The sequence below is a fragment of the Gymnoscopelus braueri genome, assembly GCF_963280865.1.
Source record: "Gymnoscopelus braueri genome assembly, chromosome: 17".
Classification (NCBI taxonomy): Eukaryota; Metazoa; Chordata; class Actinopteri; order Myctophiformes; family Myctophidae; genus Gymnoscopelus; species Gymnoscopelus braueri.
This window is the reverse complement of record NC_137617.1, coordinates 32,586,827-32,607,725: the sequence shown is the minus strand read 5'-3', so window position 1 is coordinate 32,607,725 and position 20,899 is coordinate 32,586,827. Positions and strand designations below refer to the sequence as shown.

The 20,899-nt window shown below is 42.8% G+C and overlaps 1 protein-coding gene across 5 annotated transcripts in view; it reads left to right on the top strand.

Annotated features, from left to right (window-relative positions):
* Positions 1 to 20,899, top strand: part of gas7b (growth arrest-specific 7b) — a 57,975-nt gene that overhangs the window by 7,521 nt on the left and 29,555 nt on the right. For 3 of the 5 annotated variants that reach the window (XM_080454523.1, XM_080454521.1, XM_080454524.1), the window contains exons 2-4: positions 11,543 to 11,660; positions 19,591 to 19,668; positions 20,682 to 20,770. In XM_080454523.1, the coding sequence (XP_080310649.1) occupies positions 11,543 to 11,660; positions 19,591 to 19,668; positions 20,682 to 20,770 (285 nt within the window). Of the gene's footprint in view, positions 1 to 11,542; positions 11,661 to 19,590; positions 19,669 to 20,681; positions 20,771 to 20,899 lie in introns of those variants that run through there. The other 2 variants (XM_080454522.1, XM_080454525.1) reach the window with 2 other exon arrangements.

The following is a 20,899-nucleotide window of genomic DNA, read 5'->3' as shown; positions in this document are numbered from 1 at the left end:
AAAATTGGATTTGGTCTCGCGGAGGGTACAAAACAAGACGATGAGAAGAAGACACTGGAGCAGGTCGTACATGTAAGCCTCTTTTATTAATGGATGGAAAGGAGTGACTATCTTCCTCAGAGTCATCCGGTACAAAACAAGACATAAGTGTGCAACACATCATACAGATCAACAATAATAATACATTTTATTTATAACGCACTATTTCGCAAACCTCAAAGTGCTACAGGGTTTTAAAAAAAAAAATGTTTGGTTGCAACGGCAACCAAACAACTACTAGGGATAAAGGGTCAATTTAAAAATCAGGGCATAGGAAAAAAAAATGTCAAACAACAAAACATTTGCAAAACATTAAGGTTGTTACCGTGAAGGTCACTGAGTGTGAGTTTCATATTCTTGTGTAAGACTTTTGCAGTGGATTGACACGCAGCCATATCTGATCCGATCATGAGGAGGAGATGATGACCCAAGTCCACCCAGATAACATCTGTACACTGGAGAGAAGAGAGCATGCCTCATACCAGTCAGTGCATTCATTCAACGTTCATTTGTAATTCAATTGTGTTGTCACGTCAGGCGTGTTGTGTTCTCGTCGTGGTGTCATCTGCAAAGCCTTGAGCACAGAGACATCCAGAGGAGGAGCCGGGCTTGAGGAGGGGAGGGGCGGGGCTTGAGGAGGGGAGGGAGGGGCAGGGCTTGAGCAATTCACACAGACTTGGGATGTGGGGGGCGGGGCTACCGGGCGTGCACAAAACAGGCTTTGTTACTTGTAGGGAGCACTTCAGCGAACACGCCAGAGCAAACACATGCATGCATGCATGCAAACACACCCACACATGCACACACACACACACACGCACGCACGCACACACACACACACCCCCACACACACACACACACACACACACACACACACACACACACACACACACACACACACACACACACACACACACACACACACACACACACATGCGCGCACACGCACACATCTGTCATCATTGTCTGCTCAGGGCTTAGTTAAATGGTGTGTGTCTGTGTCTCCATCCACTGTGTGTGTGTGTGTGTGTGTGTGTGTGTGTGCGCGCATATACGCGCACGCACACGCACACGCACACATGCTTGAATGTGCATGTGTGACCCTTCTTGTCTCTGAGTGTCTGTGCATCTGGGAATGTGGCTGTGCCTCAGACTCCCACATCTGCCCAAACCAAAACAATGTCTCCCAAATAAAGATAGGGTCTGGACTGCAGCCCCCATCCCTCCGTCTGCATGTCTCTCTCTCTCTCTCTCTCTCTCTTCCCTCGACTCTTCCCCCCCCTCCCACAGCACATCCAATCTGCTCTCCATTCAGCCCAGCTCAGTCTTTCCAGGCCTGCACACAGACTGACTCCCCTCTTCTCCCCTTATAGCCTCACGGTAGTAATTAGTTGCCCGACACACGTGTGAGAACTCTCTCCCTGGCCGTAGTTCTCACTCACCCCGGAGAGGCCCAGACACTAGCAGAGTGATCTCAGAGGGTTGGGAACTCTGCTGGCTGGAGGCTGGGGCCGGGCCGGGCAGGAGCTGTTAGTTTGTTGTTAGATTTCTCCATTGGGTACCGTTGTTAGGAAGAATGATGAAGAGAGGTTGTCGTTATGACCTCACGTGTTCTTGTGGAAGACTTTTTTTTTTTTTTTTTTACTTCTGTTTTACAGTTATGTTATGTGATCTCCTGGAATTGCATCAGAAAATATCATCAGAGTTTATGACGGCCATATGTTTAACCCATTAAGACCTGAAGCCGATTCTACAAATGTCTTCTAAATCCCAACAGTATTCAGAAAAACGTACGTTTCTATATCAGTGGTGCTCAAACCTTTTCATGTCAAGGACCCCCAAAACGATATGAATTTGGCCGCGGACCCCAACTCAAAAAAAATTGTTCCAGGGACCCCCAGAAGCAATGATTTGAGTTTAAAATGTTTGCTTTAAAACTATATATTCAAAGATTTGCACGCATTTTCACGATTTTTCAAAAATAGCAGATCTACAAGCTCATAGCGCGGCACTCGGTGCCGCGCTATGAGCTTGTATATCTGCTATTTTTGAATAGCCAAAGTGTAAAATAATGCTTATTAGCTCAAATCAAAAAGAGACAGATACGTTCCAGGTCTTAACGGGTTAACCACTTTCAACCTGACGAGCGGTGAGTGACGTACCTTTTTTTGGGGGGCGTGTCAGGTGAAAATGTAGAAAAACAATTTTTGAACATATTGGCCTGACAGACATGGGTTCAACTGGCTTGCCAAGCGTGAAGCGTGTATAGATATAGGAACATAATTGGCCGTGACTGTCCGGGCGAGGGAAAAGCCAGACGGGGAGGGTGATCTGTGTCATTGCACGCACTCCTGCGGGCTGGGGGCGGCACCTGTCAGGGCGGTGGGGGGGGGGGGGGATGTTGAAACGGGAGGAGTAGGACGGACGCGCTGCGTCCTCCCGGTCCTCCTCACTGGCAGGTGAGCCAGTAGGTTACTTACAACATCAGTGGCAAGAAGCAGTGGGAGGAATACATTGGCATAAATTGTAAAAAAAATAAATAAAAAAAGTGTTCACAAGCTCAAAATGTGTCGTGATGCGACACGTTGTGAGGAGGCTACTTCCTCTCTCCGTCATATGACAAAATATATATATATATAGGGCACAGTGTTTACATGACGGTGCAGTAGTGCATACTAGCAGCCCTGTCTGTAGCCCAGAAGCCTTAATAAAATGTTTTGGCAAGTGTGGTATTCTCTTTGAATGAGTGGTAGATGGTTGGAGACCATCTACCACTCGTTGGAGTTTAAATGTAAAGGGGTTTACATGTAGGCATTTTGCTGCGTAGTCTGTCCGTTCCCCGACAAAGGCGTGTGATTGGGCACGAGGGAATAACATCGAGTTTACACAAACTCACTAGTCGTAAATCGAGGAACGTATTAGCACACAGGGTGTGCTAATATGATGGTGTTGACACAGAACGGGAAGGCAGAGGTGTTTTATGAGTGAATAATAGGAAACAGACACTTCCCCGTCTGTCTGTCCGTCTGTGTCACTCTTCTATACACTGCTGACAGGACAAGGTATGAAAGCCAAGGGAGGGAGGAGAGATGGAGGGAGGAGTGAGGGAGGTAGCAGGGAGGAGAGAGGAGGGAGGGAGAAAAATCAATTCAGAGTACACAGAGGTGTGTGTACCTTGCAGCTATTTTGGTAATACCTCCTGACTGTCTGGAAGATGCCCTGCCTACACTCCCCATGTGCATCACGAAAAATCCGGTGTGCATCCTTGTGTTTGTGGCTACACAGTCACATCTCTCGGCTGATCATTTCCCTCTGAGAGTGAGGAAATGGATCGTTAGGCGTAATTCAGACCGCTGTGTTATTTCTCAGCAATGTTTGAAATGCTTAATTCATGCTCCATCGTATGACGGTGCCAAAAAAAACAGCAGATCTACAAGCTCGTCACCAAGCATCACAGATGCGACCCGTTGTGAGCTTGTGGATTGCGGATGCTATTTTCGGCATGCACCACCAGCGTATGACAAAGTATCAATTTGGGCTTTAAAAAACGGGTTTGTCTTTTCGCAAATCTTTGGTGGGAATCATAGCTCCTCTGGTCTGAACTAGGCTTCAGGGGTTAAATTAGCATTCAGGATTTTGTTGTGGATTTCGCTCTCTCGCTCGTGGCTGTTTACAGCTCTGCTCCAATATATGCAGCTGCAGTTTGTTTGCGGTTTGCTTTCACGAACCAGCCTTGTGCCCATATATATGAAACACATGTCATCTCAGAGGAAGATAGAAAAAAAATAAGAAGTGATATTCTGCTATTTCTCAGGGAATAAAAAAAAGAGGGAAAAAAAATCATCTATGTATCGGCAGACTTGGAAATGTTATGGTTACAGCCACACTGAGAATAGCTTGGATTGAAGGGATGGAGAATGTCTTTGCCGTCCCAAGTGGTTTAAGTAAGACAGTTTGTATGGCTCGCGTCCCACCCTCCCATGTTCATGTTCAAGATTCTGTCCGTGTTTCTCTCTCTCTCTCCCCGATCTCTGGCCAACTGGAAAGTGCACTACTGGTCTGACAGGTCTCGACCCCCACAGACCCTCGTCTTCCCACGTCCAGATGTTTTTTGCAGGGGTCACTAAAGGACAGACTGCAGTCAGATTAAACACATGCTGCACACAGCAGTGTATGCAAACACACTTGAGTGCTAATATAACACACGCGCACACGCACGCGCACGCACGCACGCACGCACGCACACTGAGCACCAGTGGTGTAAAGTAGCTAAGTACATTTACTCAAGTACTGTACTGAAGTACAATTTTGAAGTATTTTTTACTTTACTGGAGTATTTCCCATTTTCAATACTTTTACTTCTACTCCACTACATCTCAGAGGCAAATATTGTACTTTTACTCCACTGCAATTATTTGAAAACTTTAGTTACTAGTTACTTTGCAGATATAAATTATTATATAATAAAACATACATTAACCACTTCAGCCCTATTTTATACCTAGGCTATTTGAAAATAGCCGATCTACAAGCTCACGACGCGTCGCGATGCGACGCGTTGTGAGCTGGTAGATCTACTATTTTCAAACATTTTAGTACTTTTGGTACTTTAAGTATATTTTTTGCCAATACTTTTGTACTTTTTACTCAAGTAACATTTTGAACACAGGCCTTTTACTTGTAACAGAGTATTTCTTATAGTGCGATATTGCTACTTTTACTAAAGTAAAAATATCTGAGTACTTCTTCCACCACTGCTGAGCACACACACACACACACACACACACACACACACACACACACACACACACACACACACACACACACACACACACACACACACACACACACACACACACACACACACACACACACACACACACACACACACACCCAGTCACACCAGTCAGGAGATAATGAGTCACTCGGTGCATCCGTTGAGGACAAGCTTAACTTTAGAATAGGGCTTTTTCCATTGAGCCACTCACTGTGTTGAAACTTTGGACGGTACTGAGGCTGCACATTTCTCCACCTACCCCCCCGCAGACAGACGACGCGTGGGCTGGCTGACCACCTTTGCCTACAACCCTCTGACCTCAGGCCTCGTGTCGCTTGTGTTCAGTGAGTCACCTTTGCGTAACAATGTTTCTTTTGTAGTGTCACATGTCTGCTGCAACCCTCTGGAAAAGTTAAAGACGGGGTGCCGTGATTTTCAGTTATCCCCCCCCCCCCCCCCCGTAAAACATAATCATCAGGTATTATGGTTATACTAGGAGGAAGATTTTTTCAAAAAAGTGTACAGAAATGGTTAAAATTATGTTTTTATGTGGACACGCCTCCAGTTCATTGAGTATACCTGGTTCTCACCTTAGCACCTCCTCCACCACCTTAGCACCACCCACCTGTCCTAGTCCCTCCTCCTCCTCATGCCCACACCTGTTGTAATGAGGGGGAGGGTATGTTTTTACTATGTCACTAAAGCGCTGTTTTTCTATTGGCACGATTGACCCTCAAGGTTTCAGCCTCCAGGTAGAAACTCAAAATAGTCAGAGAAGACATAAAACACCATAAAAACACCACCAGGGGGCTTAATGAAGTTCTATCAACCTCATAGACACATGAAAAACAGAAAAAGTGCAAAACCATGGCACCACCTCTTTAAAGAATAGAATGGCCCAAAAATAAATACATTAACCAACCTTATAATAAGCCCTTTTATACTTCATTGAGTACTGTAGGTTGAAGGTTCCCCCAGGGGTCTATATTTGGTCCCCTCCTTTCTTCCCTCAACACCAAAATCTCTTCACCGAAAATAGCTGAGCTACTGCGACGCGTTGTGAGCTTGTAGACCAGCGGTTTTCAACCAGTGGTCCTTGAGGAGTTTCCAGGTGGTCCCCAGCTAAATGATGGAGAGTTGGTAACCAAATTCGGTAATCCAAATGGACCCTAGATCTTTAACTCTTGAGAGCGTAAAAATTAAACCAAATGGACCCTTACGGGTCCATTTGGTTTCATTTTTACGCTCTCAAGAGTTAACTTATTGTTAAGTCTACACAATTAGAGAATGTAGAAGAATTGTTATTTTGAATATTCTAAGTCTTGGGTCTGAGAGGCTAAATCTCATCAAACGGTGATCCGTGGCTCAAATGCCAAATAAATGATGGACCTTGGTATGAAAAGGGTTGAAAACCACTGTTGTAGACTGATCGGCTATTTTTGCAGAATGTTTGACTATTTTTGGGCGGTGTAGCCGCCCCTATAAGTGGGGTTGGGACACATTTGCTGTACTGTGATTGGCTCATTAGTACACCCCTAGCTGTACTGTGATTGGCTGACTCTTATTGGCTGACTCTATTCAGCACTGTGATTGGCTAGCGAGACACATGATGACATTAATAACCTATGAATAGGACTATGCACTTAGAGCTTCCATCACTATGATGACCACTGTGATGACCACACCGCCCACTTCACACTGGGTGTGATTTTTTTGGGCGGTGAAACCGCCCCTATATGTGAGGTTTGGATATTTGCACACCAAATCCTGCACTGTGATTGGCCACCAGTGTACCCCCCTAACCCTGCACCGTGATTGGCCAATCACAGTCTATTCAGGACTGTGATTGGCTAGGGAAACATGACACATGTGCATAGCCCTATAAATAGGACTATGCACTTAAAAAAAACACATTTATGTTTTTTTTTAAGTGAATCACACCCATCCGTCGGTGTGATATGAAGGTATTCATGAGTGTTAACATCCTTTCTTTCAAATTACTGGAATCTTTTTGTTTTAAGGCATCAAGAAGAATCTTCATTGTTCCAGTATCATCCTTTTGTGTAGTATTCAGAAATATAGGTTATGACGGCATGGTAGTCTAGTGTAACTTGCAGATCTGTGTTGCCATTCCAGGCTTCAGCCCATTCAGGATTGTAGGAATTGACAAATATTTCATCTATGTCCCTGGCCATAATGAGAGAATAGCCTACCTTATTGATTCTCAAAGCTTTCAGTATTGTGATTAGCTAGCAAGACACCGCCCACTTCACACTGGGTGTGATTTAAAAAATTTGTATGTTCGCCTATTATGACAAGCCCAGACTGAATTTGTACAGTTATTCCACAATGTGCCACAATGTGCCACAACTCTTACATCTATTTCATGGTGCCGGGGAATATCAAGATGACACACTAATAGCTGTTCCTTTTAATTACGTTTATATACTTGTATTGATTTTTAGAATCCCCGTCAACACTTTCTTTCAGCAAGTTTTTTTTCTGTCACCCAGATAAACTTTGTGTGTTTATTTATTTATGTTGTTCCTCTCTCTCCTAACCCTTTCCCACAGCAGCCAATTCGTTCAAAAATGAGCATAGTTGCCTCCCGGAGCAACATACTGATGTGGCCTCTCTAACCACACTGTCCAATTAACATTCAGCGGAGGACTCTGTGTGACTAGATCAGGCCTGCATGGAGGTATTCATTTTGGATGCCGTTTGCACCACATTTTCACAAAATATTCAGATTATAATAACAGTCTCTCGCTAATTACTCGAAAAGTTGAAAGCGAGCAGAAACTTTTCCCAATGCCCTTGTCCTAGTCTGTTAAAAGTACAGGTGAAGGGGTAACAACCAAGTTTACAACATCCTTTACACTCCCACTGACCTCAAAGCCGGGCTAACTGTTTATTTATGGCCATTTTCCAAAGGAATTTAACATATTTACTCCTGTTTTTTCCAGGCAGAGAGCCAGTGTCACTCCAATGGAAAGACCATGGGGGTATTTTGTTTGTCTTATTAAAAGACGCTGCATGCATGGTTTTTGTTCGGGTTGGGTGTGGGTGACGTATGCAATTCGGAGGGAGTGTACAATACCAGTCATACCACAGACATGTTCAGAATGCGGTGCGCTGTCTAGAATGAATGTTTTGTCAATGCGCTGGTTCCTGATACTTTTATGTTGATATTGTTGTGTCAAGCTGCAGCATATTCATGTATTGCTGGATGGAAGAGAACGTGTTATGTCTCAGATTTGTGTAAATAACTCAGAAGCTGCACTCCCCCTCTAAGCCCCATCATCCAGCAACATATACAAGAACTCCTTGATGTTATCTGCGACGATGAAACATATTTAATTAAACCTTCCTTCAGCTCTGGCGCGATCATTCTAGAAAACAGACATTAGTGCGTCTGCAGTGCGCGACAACTCGCAGACAGACACTGGAAGCAGCCCTTTAGTGTTGCGGTTGCCTCTCACTCATCGTAGCCAATGGATGAATCTTCTGTTCTCTGCCAGGGGCTCTTTGGCATGCTGTGAATGTGGAGCCAAAGGCTGTCTGGGGTTTATAAGGTTAACCATCTGGAATGGTGCATTATTTAACGTTGCATATGCCGAGACAAGCTGGCTCTTTAGATTTGTCACAGTTCCCACCACTAAGGTGTTCCCATTCAATCACTCGTAGCTGATTCCTCTGCGTGAGCGACTTGTCATATATCCCCGCAAACTTTCTATCAGGAAGGGGAGTTTTAACTTTTATCCCTGGCAACGTTAGCTCAAAGGTCTCTCTCGTCACACCAAGGCATAGCTTAATTCTGAGACTTAAAGCTCGCATTTGGACGAGCTGCAATAGTTCGGAGAGAGATTTACACAGCAGGTTCAACGACAGCTTGTGGATCTTTTTTTCTTCTTCTTCCCTTCGTTGCAGCGCTGGAAATGTATCATGTCGACTGCCAAAGATATGCTCTTGTCCAAGAATCTCGCAGACTGTGTCCCCCTGACTGTACCAGACCCACTCCCATCTGTCTTATCCTGAGCACCATGCAGTGAAACACAATACACTGGTATATCACTTCACTGATAAAGCATAATATGTGGTCAAAACAGCGCTTGTGTTTCATGTTCCCAGATGATATGGGGGTTTAATTGTGTACGAAACAACAGGAAACTAGCATTACACAGAAGGTTTACAGTACAGCAGTACACTGCAAAATTCCTGCGTGTTAATTTAACTAGTGTCAAAGACTGACCCATATTAAGGACAAACGGCGGCGCAGCAATTGCAAAGGGGTGTTGAACAATTGAAGGATGCCATGCCTCTGAACACATGAATAGAGTGCACTGCAGAATCGCCAGTGTTCATTTAACTCAGAAGAGTGTACAAAATGGAACCAAATGGACCCGTATTGGTCCATTTGGTTCCATTTGATAACACTCTTCTGAGATAAATTAACGCTAAGGATTTAACTGTGTAATCACAGAGTAACTGTGTATACCATATTAAGTTATGATTGTCTTTTTTTGCACTGTTCCTCAGCACACATTTTCACACTGTATTTCTGAAGATATTAAATGCCGACAGATGCTGAGAATATATTTTAGTGCTGAGGTAACTTAAAGAGAGAAAAATACTAGAGATTTTTTTTCTTTTCTTTTTTCTTTTTTTTGAGGGCGGAAGGAAGACAAATATAACAGTGACCACTGTGACCATCAAAGGGGAAACATCACAGTCAATGTTGTAGGCGACTGTATAATTACATCATGCAGTCGTAAGTCACCAGGGGTTGACGTTGCTTCATGCTAGGGGCCAGCTAGCCTTCATTGCCTCTTGTTCCTGCGCTGCAGTGATTTCTAATGACTTCATTGTGTGAGGTAAGGGAACAAGCAGGCTCCCCACCTCAAGGGGCACTTTGTGCCAGAATCAATACGGCGAACACACACATAATAGTGTTTGTCTGCCACTGACAACTGGTCGCTGGCCAATGATATCTAATGATGAAACGACGCAAAGTGGGGGAGGCGCGTTTAAGACTGATTATTCATTTTGTTTAAAGGTCAAGTCTTCCCTTAAAGCCTAATTTAATATCTGATTTTCAAGAAGTTTGTGATGTGTTTTATCTCTTGGAAATCAGTATTTTGTGACCGAGAATAAACTCGGCTTTATCTCTTTCGAACAGTCTGCACCAATAATAGCCTAAGGCTGTAGGGCGGGCCCCCATCTGAACACCAACAGAAGGGATTCCTCCCCAGAAAATGTTCTAGAATTCAGCATAAGGACTCCAAAGCTTCTTCAAATGTCTCGCGCTGTCACTTCTTATATTCATTACCAGGTTTCTGGAATACAACTCTGTCCTATTTAAATCACGTTGTGTGTTATTTGACCAATATTCAAAAACAGCAGATATCGTTGCTGTCCGGCAGAAACCAGCTAACTACATGTTTCCGCTTTTGCATTTTTTTCCCATAAATCAGTGCTATTGAACACCCTTTAGTCTGTGTGTTGATTAAAAAAATATTGAACCAATGGAAAGTATTAAAAAGCGCTACTGACAAAACCAGCTAACTCCATTGGATACTCAAACTTCCTGCTAAACCAGCTAACTCCAGCAAAGGGGGGTGGAGTTAGCTGGTTTTACTGACTCCAGGCTCCACCCACTTTTGACCTCCAACCTCATTGTGAGCTTGGAGGTCCATTCAGCTGTTCTTATCAATGATGAACAAAACCTCCTAACTCCACTTTTTGTTTTGTTTTTGTCATTTCCTGAAAAATGAACATTTTGGAGTTAGCTGGTTTCTGCCGGACAGCAGAGATATGCAAGCTTGAAACACGACACGAAGCGACACGTTTTGAGCTTGTAGATCTGCTACTTTTGCTATTTTAGAATTTTAATCCTGAAGGTAAGTAGTTTCCCCCCCGACAGAGAACAAAATGCTGTAGTGTAAAGCCTTATTATCCTTCTGAGTTACACAGGTCTGGTCATTAAGCCCTGTGGGACCCCTATGAAAATCACTGCAGAAACCGGAGCGTATTTTGTTACAGTTAGTAAAACTGAACTCTTCTGGATGCACACAAGCTTACTTGGCAAGGGCCCTCGATAACAAAACTAATTGATGTGGCATTTCATCTGGATTTCCCAAGCCCCCTCCGTAGCATCACCAATGCGTTCCAATGGTCTCTTGGCTTTATGTTTAGCTATGTTGTTTTCATGCTAATGAAAAGCAGCTGTGCGGAGACTGCATGCCCCCCACTCCTGTGTTTTTAGTCAGCAGTACATTGTGTGTGTGTGTGTGTGTGTGCATATAGCCACATATACACTCACTTTGTAGCACAATTTGTAGCGTTGGGTCCCTGTCCAACACGCAGAGCCACGCCAGTTTGTTCTTTGTATTCCTTGCCGTGCGAATCGGGCCCGCTGTGCTGTGCTATGATGTCATCGGCCGCTGGTTGTGAAATATTTCAGGAAATGAGAACCTCATTGAACTCGAGTCTTGTGTGCCTCTCTGTGTGTATGCTGCCTGCCTCGCCTGATCTTCACCGCTTATGTTTTATGCATAGTTATATTTCCAGTAATTAGGCTCACTTACGACCGTGAATAAATAGACCCATGAAAAATGATAACAAAAAGCAGTTTGACTTGGGGCGATGAAACCATGCTATATCTACCGTAACCTCCAAGTTGCGTTTGCGGTGCCTGTGTTTATTGCTTGTGTGTTTTTCACACAGAGGACATCATCGCTGAGCCATCTGCCTGAGGAGGACCTCAAGGATCCACTGCCGCCACACTGGAGATGCTACATGTCTCCACAAGGGCGGCGCTACTATGTCAACACATCAAGCAATGGTAAGGGAAAATAATGAACAAGTAAACACGTAATAAATAGTTCTATTGTCTGAGTGGAGGGGCCTTTCTGTTTAATTCAAGTTTAATTAATTAGGAATATGATGTCTTTGCCTGGATTACACTTCTGGTTCTTTTGGCAGAGTTGGAGCGTGTGCTAACTTCCAGAGTGTCGGTACCAGAAGGCGACAACTGGTCGCTCCTCTACTCCAGGCCTTGTTTCTGCCAACACAATTAGTATTCTGTTTCTCCCCGTAGCATGCTAATGGTCGCACTGAGAAACAATGACACAAAACACATAAACACACAAACAAACAAAGGCGCAACACGCACGCACACACGCATGCTCGCGAACACACACACACACACACACACACACACACACACTACTCACTCAGTCTGGTATAGAGACAGCTTAATAGCCTTCTTCTACAGACGGCAGTCTTTACTATCCCTAAGTGAACTCACAGTAAAGCTTGAATGATGACACTAATATCTTGTCATGGCATTGTTGGCAGTATCCTCACAAGTGCCTTTGACTTCAGGGTGTAATAAAGGTCAGGAAGTTTCAACAGATGCTGCACTCGCCAATGAAACACACTCGGGGTGGGGGTGGGGGGGGGGAGAGAGAGAGAGAGAGGAAGAGAGAGAGAGAGAATCAGAATCACATGCAGGAGGTAAATTTAAACTGTGATCATTACATTATTGATTTGATGTGTGGAAGGTTAACCCATTAAAACCCGGGAAAGCATCTGTGTCATTTTAGATTTTAGCGCAGATGTACAAGCACGCGCTGCGAGCTTGTACATCTGCTATTTCTGAATATCATTTTTTGGGGGTCCTTGGCCACGAAAAAGGTGTTGAGAACCACTGATTTTAGAGGGCATTTGTAGAATCGGCCTCGGGTCTTAACGGGTTAACAGCATAACCAGTATATCTCATCAAAGCCCCCTCACATCATGCAGCCTGCCTCCCATCATATGGTTACAGTACTGTGGTATCGTATGGAAGCTGAGCCCTGAGAGGGGATTCTAAAATAAGCCCATGGACTCCACCCAGGCACACGAGACCAGAGAGAACGCCATCCCTCCTCCTCTTCTTTAACTAATGTCAATGGGATGAACCAAAACATGTTTCTGTGGATGAGTGTGTGAGTGCCCGATTTATTTTAACCACTTAAACCCCCCTATATACTTATAGCTGACCGGGGTCCCCCAGGGCTCCGTACTAGGTCCTCTGGTATTTCCCTTTACGTCAAATCTCTTCGCCGAAAATAGCAGATCTGCAAGCGTGCGCTTATAGGTCCCAGAATAGGGATGCTAGGGTTCAAGGTGGTTTATGTATTTATTTACATTTTACGCTCTCTCAGCCTTTCACTTTATATTTTCCCGTCGGCCAATTTCCCAGCGGGTCTCTCTCCGGATGTGTTTTGTCTGCGTGTGATAGGGAACTGCAGGCTTATCTGCAATAGATAATCAGCTATCATATTCCAGAGGGATACAGGGCTGATGTGACGAGACGATGTGGTGGTGGTGTGTGTTTGGCACTTCTTTTTGGTTCTGGCACAGCCCTTTGTTTTGCTCTTTTTCTTTTTTCGATATGGCTTTTTGAGGACAACGATTAATGTTTCATGACTATTCACACGAAAGCACATCTCCACGACATCCGTCTCTCAGCATTAAATGAAAACAACTTCTATTTCGAGTTTTTGTTTTCTTTTTTTTCCCTTTGCTATTTTTTTGCGTTTGTCGAGGAGCCAAAAACCCAATAACTTTAGTCCCTTATACTTGTATAATGGGATGTAACAATAAAGAGAATCGTACATTGTTGCCAAGGCATTGCAAAGCTGCCCTCATAAAGGCAGAGAAAATCACAGAGAATAGTTCTTTCGGGGGGTTCTTTGCTGCGTAATGAGAAATTGGCGCGACGGAGAATGCTCCGTGCGCGCATATGCTGCGCGGTTATTGCTATTGGCCCCCAGCTGCCTACAATTCGCCACTAAAGCAACTGTAACTGCGTTTCTTCCAAACGACCCCATCTGATAACATTCTAATGAAACAATCGTTATTTATAGCATCTCTGCTATTTTAGAGCCAGACCTCCCTTTTCTCTGCATGTTAAAGTTCAACGAGATAAGAGCAGGTTTTGTGTTCCCGTCCGGGCAGAAACCCTGTATCTCTCCATGTATAAACTGTTTATGTTCTTTCGCAAATTAATGGCCTACTTCATCAGACTACAGTCAGTGTCACAGAAAAGTTTTAAAAAAAAATGTCGATCTACAAGCTCAGCTCGGCTATTGTTGCTATTTTTGGATGTTTTTTGGAAGTGAAAGTGGTTAAGTGTGTATGTGGGTTCGGGTTTGTCCATTTCCTGAAAAGTAACAGTTTCGGACATACATACAAGCTTTCCACCCGACAGGCGACGACGAGCGTGTTCCTGTGTGTGTGTTCCTGTGCCTGACACTCACATGTTTTAATGTTTCTGCGTCACCATAGTAACAGGGCTTGTAATGCGTGGGTGATCTATCTCTTTTTCCTGGGTGTTTTTTTTTTGCCTGTGTGCAGCAGCGCTCCCTCCCTGCGCTGTGTTCTGCTTTCGCTTTGTACCCGCGGTTTCCTAAGTCATCGTTCCCTGTGTCCAGCGGTCCGGCTTCATAAACAATCTTAGCCAAATACTTTTCATATACATACATACCCCGGTGCACATAGCTGTAGCTATATACCACAGACAGGCTGGTCTGTGTACGTTGCCAGGTATTTATATAAATGGCTCCTAAATTACCACCGAGCTATAAATGCTCTCTCGTTGGAGTTTATAGATGCACAGAAATGGGCTTGTGTAAGCTGGAATTTCTAATGTAAACATCACCGTCATTGGAACCGTATGCTACAGTACACGCAGAAATACTTTTGCAATGTTTAGATGTTGAAGCCTATCTTCTGTTGTGCTTGTTTGGTCTGATGTTGTTAGATGGGGGCCCTGAAAGGAAGTTGGTAGTTGCGCCTGTAGCCAGAAGACATGATGGCATACTTACTATGTGAATGGACTCTCTGTGCTTTTAACTCATTAAGACCGGGAAATAATCTGTGTAATTTTTTTAGATTTCTTTGGGCTATTCAAAAAAATAGCACATCTACAAGCTCATAGCGCGGCACTCGCTTGTAGATCTGCTATTTTTTGAAAAATCTTGAAAATTTGAGCAAATCTTTGAATATATATATATATATATATATATATATATATATATATATATTTTAAAGCAAACATTTTTAACTAAAATCTTTGCTTCTGGGGGGATTCTACAAATGTCTTCTAAATTTGGGGGATTTTTTTTTTGCTATAATCAGTGGTTCTCAAAAAATTTCGTGTCAAGGACCCCCAAAATTTTATGCATTTTGGCCCCGGACCCCCATCTCAAAACACTTTGTTCCAGGGACCCCCCCCCCCAGAAGTTGTAACAGAGTTAAAAATGTGCGCTACAGAAAAAAAGGTATTCAAAGATGTGCACACATTTTCACGATTTTTCCAAAAAAAAATAGCAGATCTACAAGCTCATAGCGCCGCGCTATGAGCTTGTATATCTGCTATTTTTGAATAGCCCAAAGACATCTAAAAATGACACACAGATATGCGTTCCCGGTCTTAGTGGGTTAATTGATGAAACCAGAAACAGAAGGCAGCTAATGCAACAGGGGAGAGTGTCATATGGTTATGAATTAAATATGCCAGTCAAAGCTAACTAGGCCATTAGTCCTCTTTTTTTCCCCCCCTCCTGTTCAGAAACTGTGATATCTCACATACTGTAAGTAGCAGCAACAATGAGAAGGCTGTGTTGACGCTGGCTTAAAATAGCGCCAGTGAGTCTTCTCAAGACTTCTCATTATTGTCATTTAAACACTTTGCAGACGCAGTGCATGCATCTGTTCAGAGACAGATGGATCAAAACAAGGTTTTAGCTACTGTATCCAGACACTATGGATACACACAGTGGTGGAAAGTAACTAATTACATTTTCTCAAGTACTGTACTTAAGTACACTTTTGAGGTACTTTGACTTTAGTGGAGTGTTTCCAGTTTGCTATGCTTTTACTTCTACTCCACTACATCTCGGAGGCAAATATTGTACTTTTACTCCACTACAATTCTTTGACAACTTTAGTTACTTTGTAGATTTGAATTATTATTCAGCCCTATCAGCTACACAACGCGTCGCATGGAGACGTGTTGTGAGCTTGTAGATCGACTATTTTCAAAATATTTTTAATACATTTTATGATACCTTGTGAAACGTTGGCTTTCAGTTCAGGATGCAGGCAATTTAGGATCAATGCTAAAGACTGAATACCGATGTTTCTACCGATAAAAACACTCAAGTTCTATTCAAAAATAGCCGCTCTACAAGCTCATAATGCTTCGCAAGCTTATACAGTAGATCTGGTATTAAAAAAAAAAAAGAAATCTTCTATAATGACATGCCTATATAACAGAGAGACCAGGTTGAAAGTGGTTACAAATCGAGACACACCGGTTGCATAATTGCAGATACCAATGACGTTTATCTGTACACAGACAATGTACACATGTACATTGTCTGTCCTGATGAAGGTCTAACGACCAAAACGTTGAATAAAGAGCATTTTTTGCAAGTTCCTGACAGTGTGCGGGTCCTTTTCTTTGATATCATCATCAGAGATCCCCTTCTGAATATATATATATATATGCACTTTTTGTCTTACGCACCTGTCACCAACCTTTGAGGTATGCATTGGCCTTCTTAAAAAAAAAACAATGACGTTTAAAAATGTAAAATAATGTAAAATAATATATTTCGGCAAAACCGATATCAGCTGGGCTCTAATCAACGTCTCAGCTGCTACACGGTATATAACTTATATAGTATACGCTTTAGAACCATGTCTCTTGCGTGACGACGAGGCGGCAGTCAGATAATTATTCCCTTGTGCTGCTGTTTGTACAGTGTGTAAAGTGTCGCTAACGAGCTACATCTGAGGCAGCGGGCTTGGCAGGTGTTCTGGCCCAGCTCTCACCTGTTTAACCCTTTAAGACCGGGAAACGCATCTGTGTCATTTTAAGATTTCTTTGGGCTATTTGGTGCCGCGCTATGAGCTTGTAGATCTGCTATTTTTTTTTTTTTTTTTCGTGAAAATGTGTGCAAATCTTTGAATATATATGTTTGTTTATTTTTTAAAGCGAGACTAAAATCTTTTGCTTCTGGGGGGTCCCTGGAACAACATATTTTGAGATGGGGGTCCGCGGCCAAATACATTTTGGGTGTCCTTGACATGAACAAAGTTTGAGCACCACTGATATTATAGCAAAAAAAAATTGGATTTAGAAGAAGAAAGAAGAAGAACTATATAGATATTCAAAGATTTGCACAAATTTTAATGATAAAAAAAATAAATAGCAGATCTACAAGCTCATAGGCGCGGCACTCGGTGCCGCGCTATGAGCTTGTATATCTGCTATTTTTTTTATAGCCAAAACATTAAAAAAAAAAGACACACAAATACAGTACGTTCCCGGTCTTAGTGGATTAAACTAATTTGAAAATGATCACTGGCAATCTGCGTTTCAAGAGGCAGTTGCCTAGTAACCCGACCCCGTTCCACTTCTATAGTAAATGTACATGCTTTATTCACCCCATCCTCACATTGTCGGTAATGACAGGAGTTGTTTTTCTAGAGAAATTATGTCTTATTGTTTACATTTTCAAAACCATGATAAATTTCAGTCGGTGATGTGGATTTAATTGACTTCTTGTGGATAATGGTATGCGGATGTCTCCCGCCTTTACAACTCCGCTTCCTCATGATGAGCGACCTATTGAATCCATCTGAATGTGTATTATTAAATATAACACAAAAACCTGATTTGTAAACGTTGTTTTGACAAACTAAAGCCTCCCGGAGATGAGGATACAATGAAAAACAATTTCCCCCTGAGCTAAATAGATTTAGCCCATATTCTTCTGCATTAATATCCCACTTCTCTCACCGTATTGATTGCTTCACGACAAGCTAACGGAGAGAAATTGAGGCATTTATTGGGGCAATGAAGGAACAGGTTCGGCCGGTGGTCCTACATCAAATGTGAAGGCTACAGCCTCTCTCTCTCTCTCTCTCTCTCTCTCTCTCTCTCTGTCTCTCTGTCTGTCTCTCTCTCTGTCAGTGGTGTAAAGTAACTAAGTACATTTACTCAAGTACTGTACTTAAGCACAATTTTGAGGTACTTTTACTTTATGGAGAAATTTTCAGTTTTCAGTACTTTTACTTCTACTCCACTACACCTCAGAGGCAAATATTGTACTTTTACTCCACGACGATTATTTGAAAACTTTAGTTACTAGTTACTTTGCAGATATTAATTATTACATTATAAAACATACATTAACCACTTCAGCCCTATTTTACACCTAGGCTATTGGAAAATAGCAGATCTACAAGCTCTCAACGCGTCGCGATGCAACGCGTTGTGAGCTTGTAGATCGGCTATTTTCAAACATGTTTTGTACTTTTGGTACTTTAAGTACATTTTGATACCAATACTTTTGTACTTTTTCTCAAGTAAGTTTTGAATTCCGGCCTCTTACTTGTAACAGAGTATTTCTACATTGCAGTATCGAAACTTTTACTTAAGTAAAACATTTGAGTACTTTTTCCACCACTGCTCTCTCTGTGTGTCTCTCTCTCTCTCTCTCTCTCTCTCTCTCTCTCTCTCTCTCTCTCTCTCTCTCTCTCTCTGCGTGCCTGTCTGCCAGTTCTCCTCCTCATGCGTGTCATTTGAGCTGATGGGCTTTGGCTCCGTTGTCTCCACTGCTAAGTACCATCGAACACACAGCAGAGCACAGGGCCGGGCTAAAGGACCCAAATGAAATAAAAGCTTTTAAGTCCTAGTGGCTGGTTCTTTCTATTCTGAGAGTAAAAGTCTAATTGAACTCAAATGCTGTGGTGAGAAGATGGAAGATGAGAATAAAACATATCAAAGGGCGGTTTGTCCTCACAATTAGAGTCAGTGTGTCATCATGCTTTTTGCTCTTTCCTCTTCTCGCACTCGTGTGCTTTTTGGCTGACATGAGCGACGGAGAGCAGAGAGCATTGAGCGTGACTTTGGGACAGAGATTTGTTTAGCGTTTTGCAACAGATGTTTTTGTTTGTCTTTTGTGATTGGGCATTCAAAGACCAAAGAGAACCACCAATAGAATATGAGTAGAAGTGTGTAAATCCAGTGGTGTAAAGTAACTAAGTACATTTACTCAAGTACTGTACTTAAGTACAATTTTGAGGTACTTTTACTTTACTGGAGTATTTCCAATTGTCTATACTTTTACTTCTACTCCACTACATCTCAGAGGCAAATATTGTACTTTTACTCACTTTACTGTACTTTACTACAATTATTTGAAAACTTAAGTTAGTAGTTACTTTTCAGATATAAATGATTACATTATAAAACATACATTAACCACTTTAGCCCTATTTTAAACCTAGGCTATTTGAAAATAGCCAATCTACAAGCTTGTAGATCTGCTATTTTCAAACATTTTGTACTTTTACTTCTGGTACATTTTGATACCAATACTTTTGTACTTTTACTCAAGTAAATTTAGAATTACGGACTTTTACTTGTAACAGAGTACTTCTATATTGCAGTATTGATACTTTTACTTAAGTAAAACATTTGAGTACTTTTTCCACCACCGTGTAAATCAGACCTTTAACCCCAACATTTACTAGCTTTTCGATGAATAAACGAGTGCCAGCATTGCACAGGTGCTCGTGGTCTGCAATCAATGCCCGGCCAAAGATACAAGAAGCTACAAACATTCCCCTCATAACATGGCTGACAAAACTTAATTACCATCCAAAAACTGGTTCTTATCCAATCACATCTCATTGTTTTCTTCACCCAGAAACCACGTGGGAGAGACCAACTAGTGCACCTGGGACCCCTAAAACACCCCTTAGACATAAGAACTCCTTACCAGCAGGTATTACATCTCTCTCTCTCTCTCTCTCTCTCTCTCACACACACACACACACACACACACACACACACACACACACACACACACACACACACACACACACACACACACACACACACACACACACCCTTTCTCCACCTCTCTCTCTTTAATTCTTTCTTTCTTTCTTTCTCTTTCCTTCATTCTGTCCGTCTCTCTGTCTCCATCTTCCGCCTATGCCACTTTAACCTTTCTCAAGTTTAGAGGCCTGCGGCTATGAATGCCAGAATTCCACAATGGCACAATGTCCCACTCACTCACTCTCTCTCTCTCTCTCTCTCTCTCTCTCTCTCACACACACACACACACACGCACACGCACACAATTCACTTCACTTCCTGTGACTAATTTTATCTGTAGCCTTGAGTTGAGGAACCAAGGCCTCCTCTGTCTTAGCTGCTTGGCACCGCTCTTTCACAGCCTTTAAACGGCAACCAGGGTTTTTCAGATGGTTCCCTGCCCCAGAAGTGGTTTGATTCCGGCTGGCCGCGGCCATTTATTTCACTCCCAACACATAGTAAGGTTGACGTTTGGACCACATTGGGTTTTTCTCCACTTTTAAGTACTCTCAACACCACACATACATACTCAAACACTTGAGCAACTGCAACAAAAATAGTGTTCAGGGCTAGCCTACAGTATTTGCATGTGCCAAAAGCAACCAGTAAAGTAAAAATGCCGTGTCATGTTGGCCGCAGAACAAGTCAGCGTTCATTCAAAAAAACGGTTTCTTCAAGCTTTATTCTCTTGTGTTTGACTCCCTGACAGCTAGGGCCGAATTAACTCATTCTTCACATAGAGCAACAAAGAAGCACTTCAGTCCAGCATTGATTTGAGTCACACACTTGCCTGCGTTCAAACTCTCATTCAAATACATGGAGCTTGTAGCGACAGTGGAGGCCACAAACCACAAGACCACAAGTTAAACTCTCTCTCTCTCTCTCTCTCTGTGGCTCTCTCTCTCTCTGGCTCTCCAGTGAATGGGTTTCACTCAGGTGGAAGTCCCCTGCATCACGGGGAGCATTCTCACAACAGCCTGGTGAGGAAGACCAGCACAGAACCACAGGTAGGGGGACTGACTGACTGACACTCCTCTTCCTCCTTCCCTCTATTGCAGCGTTTCCCAAACAATGGGTCATAGGACCCATTTTTGGGGTCACAGACCCTTTTTTATGGGTAGTAATAAGTGAATTTC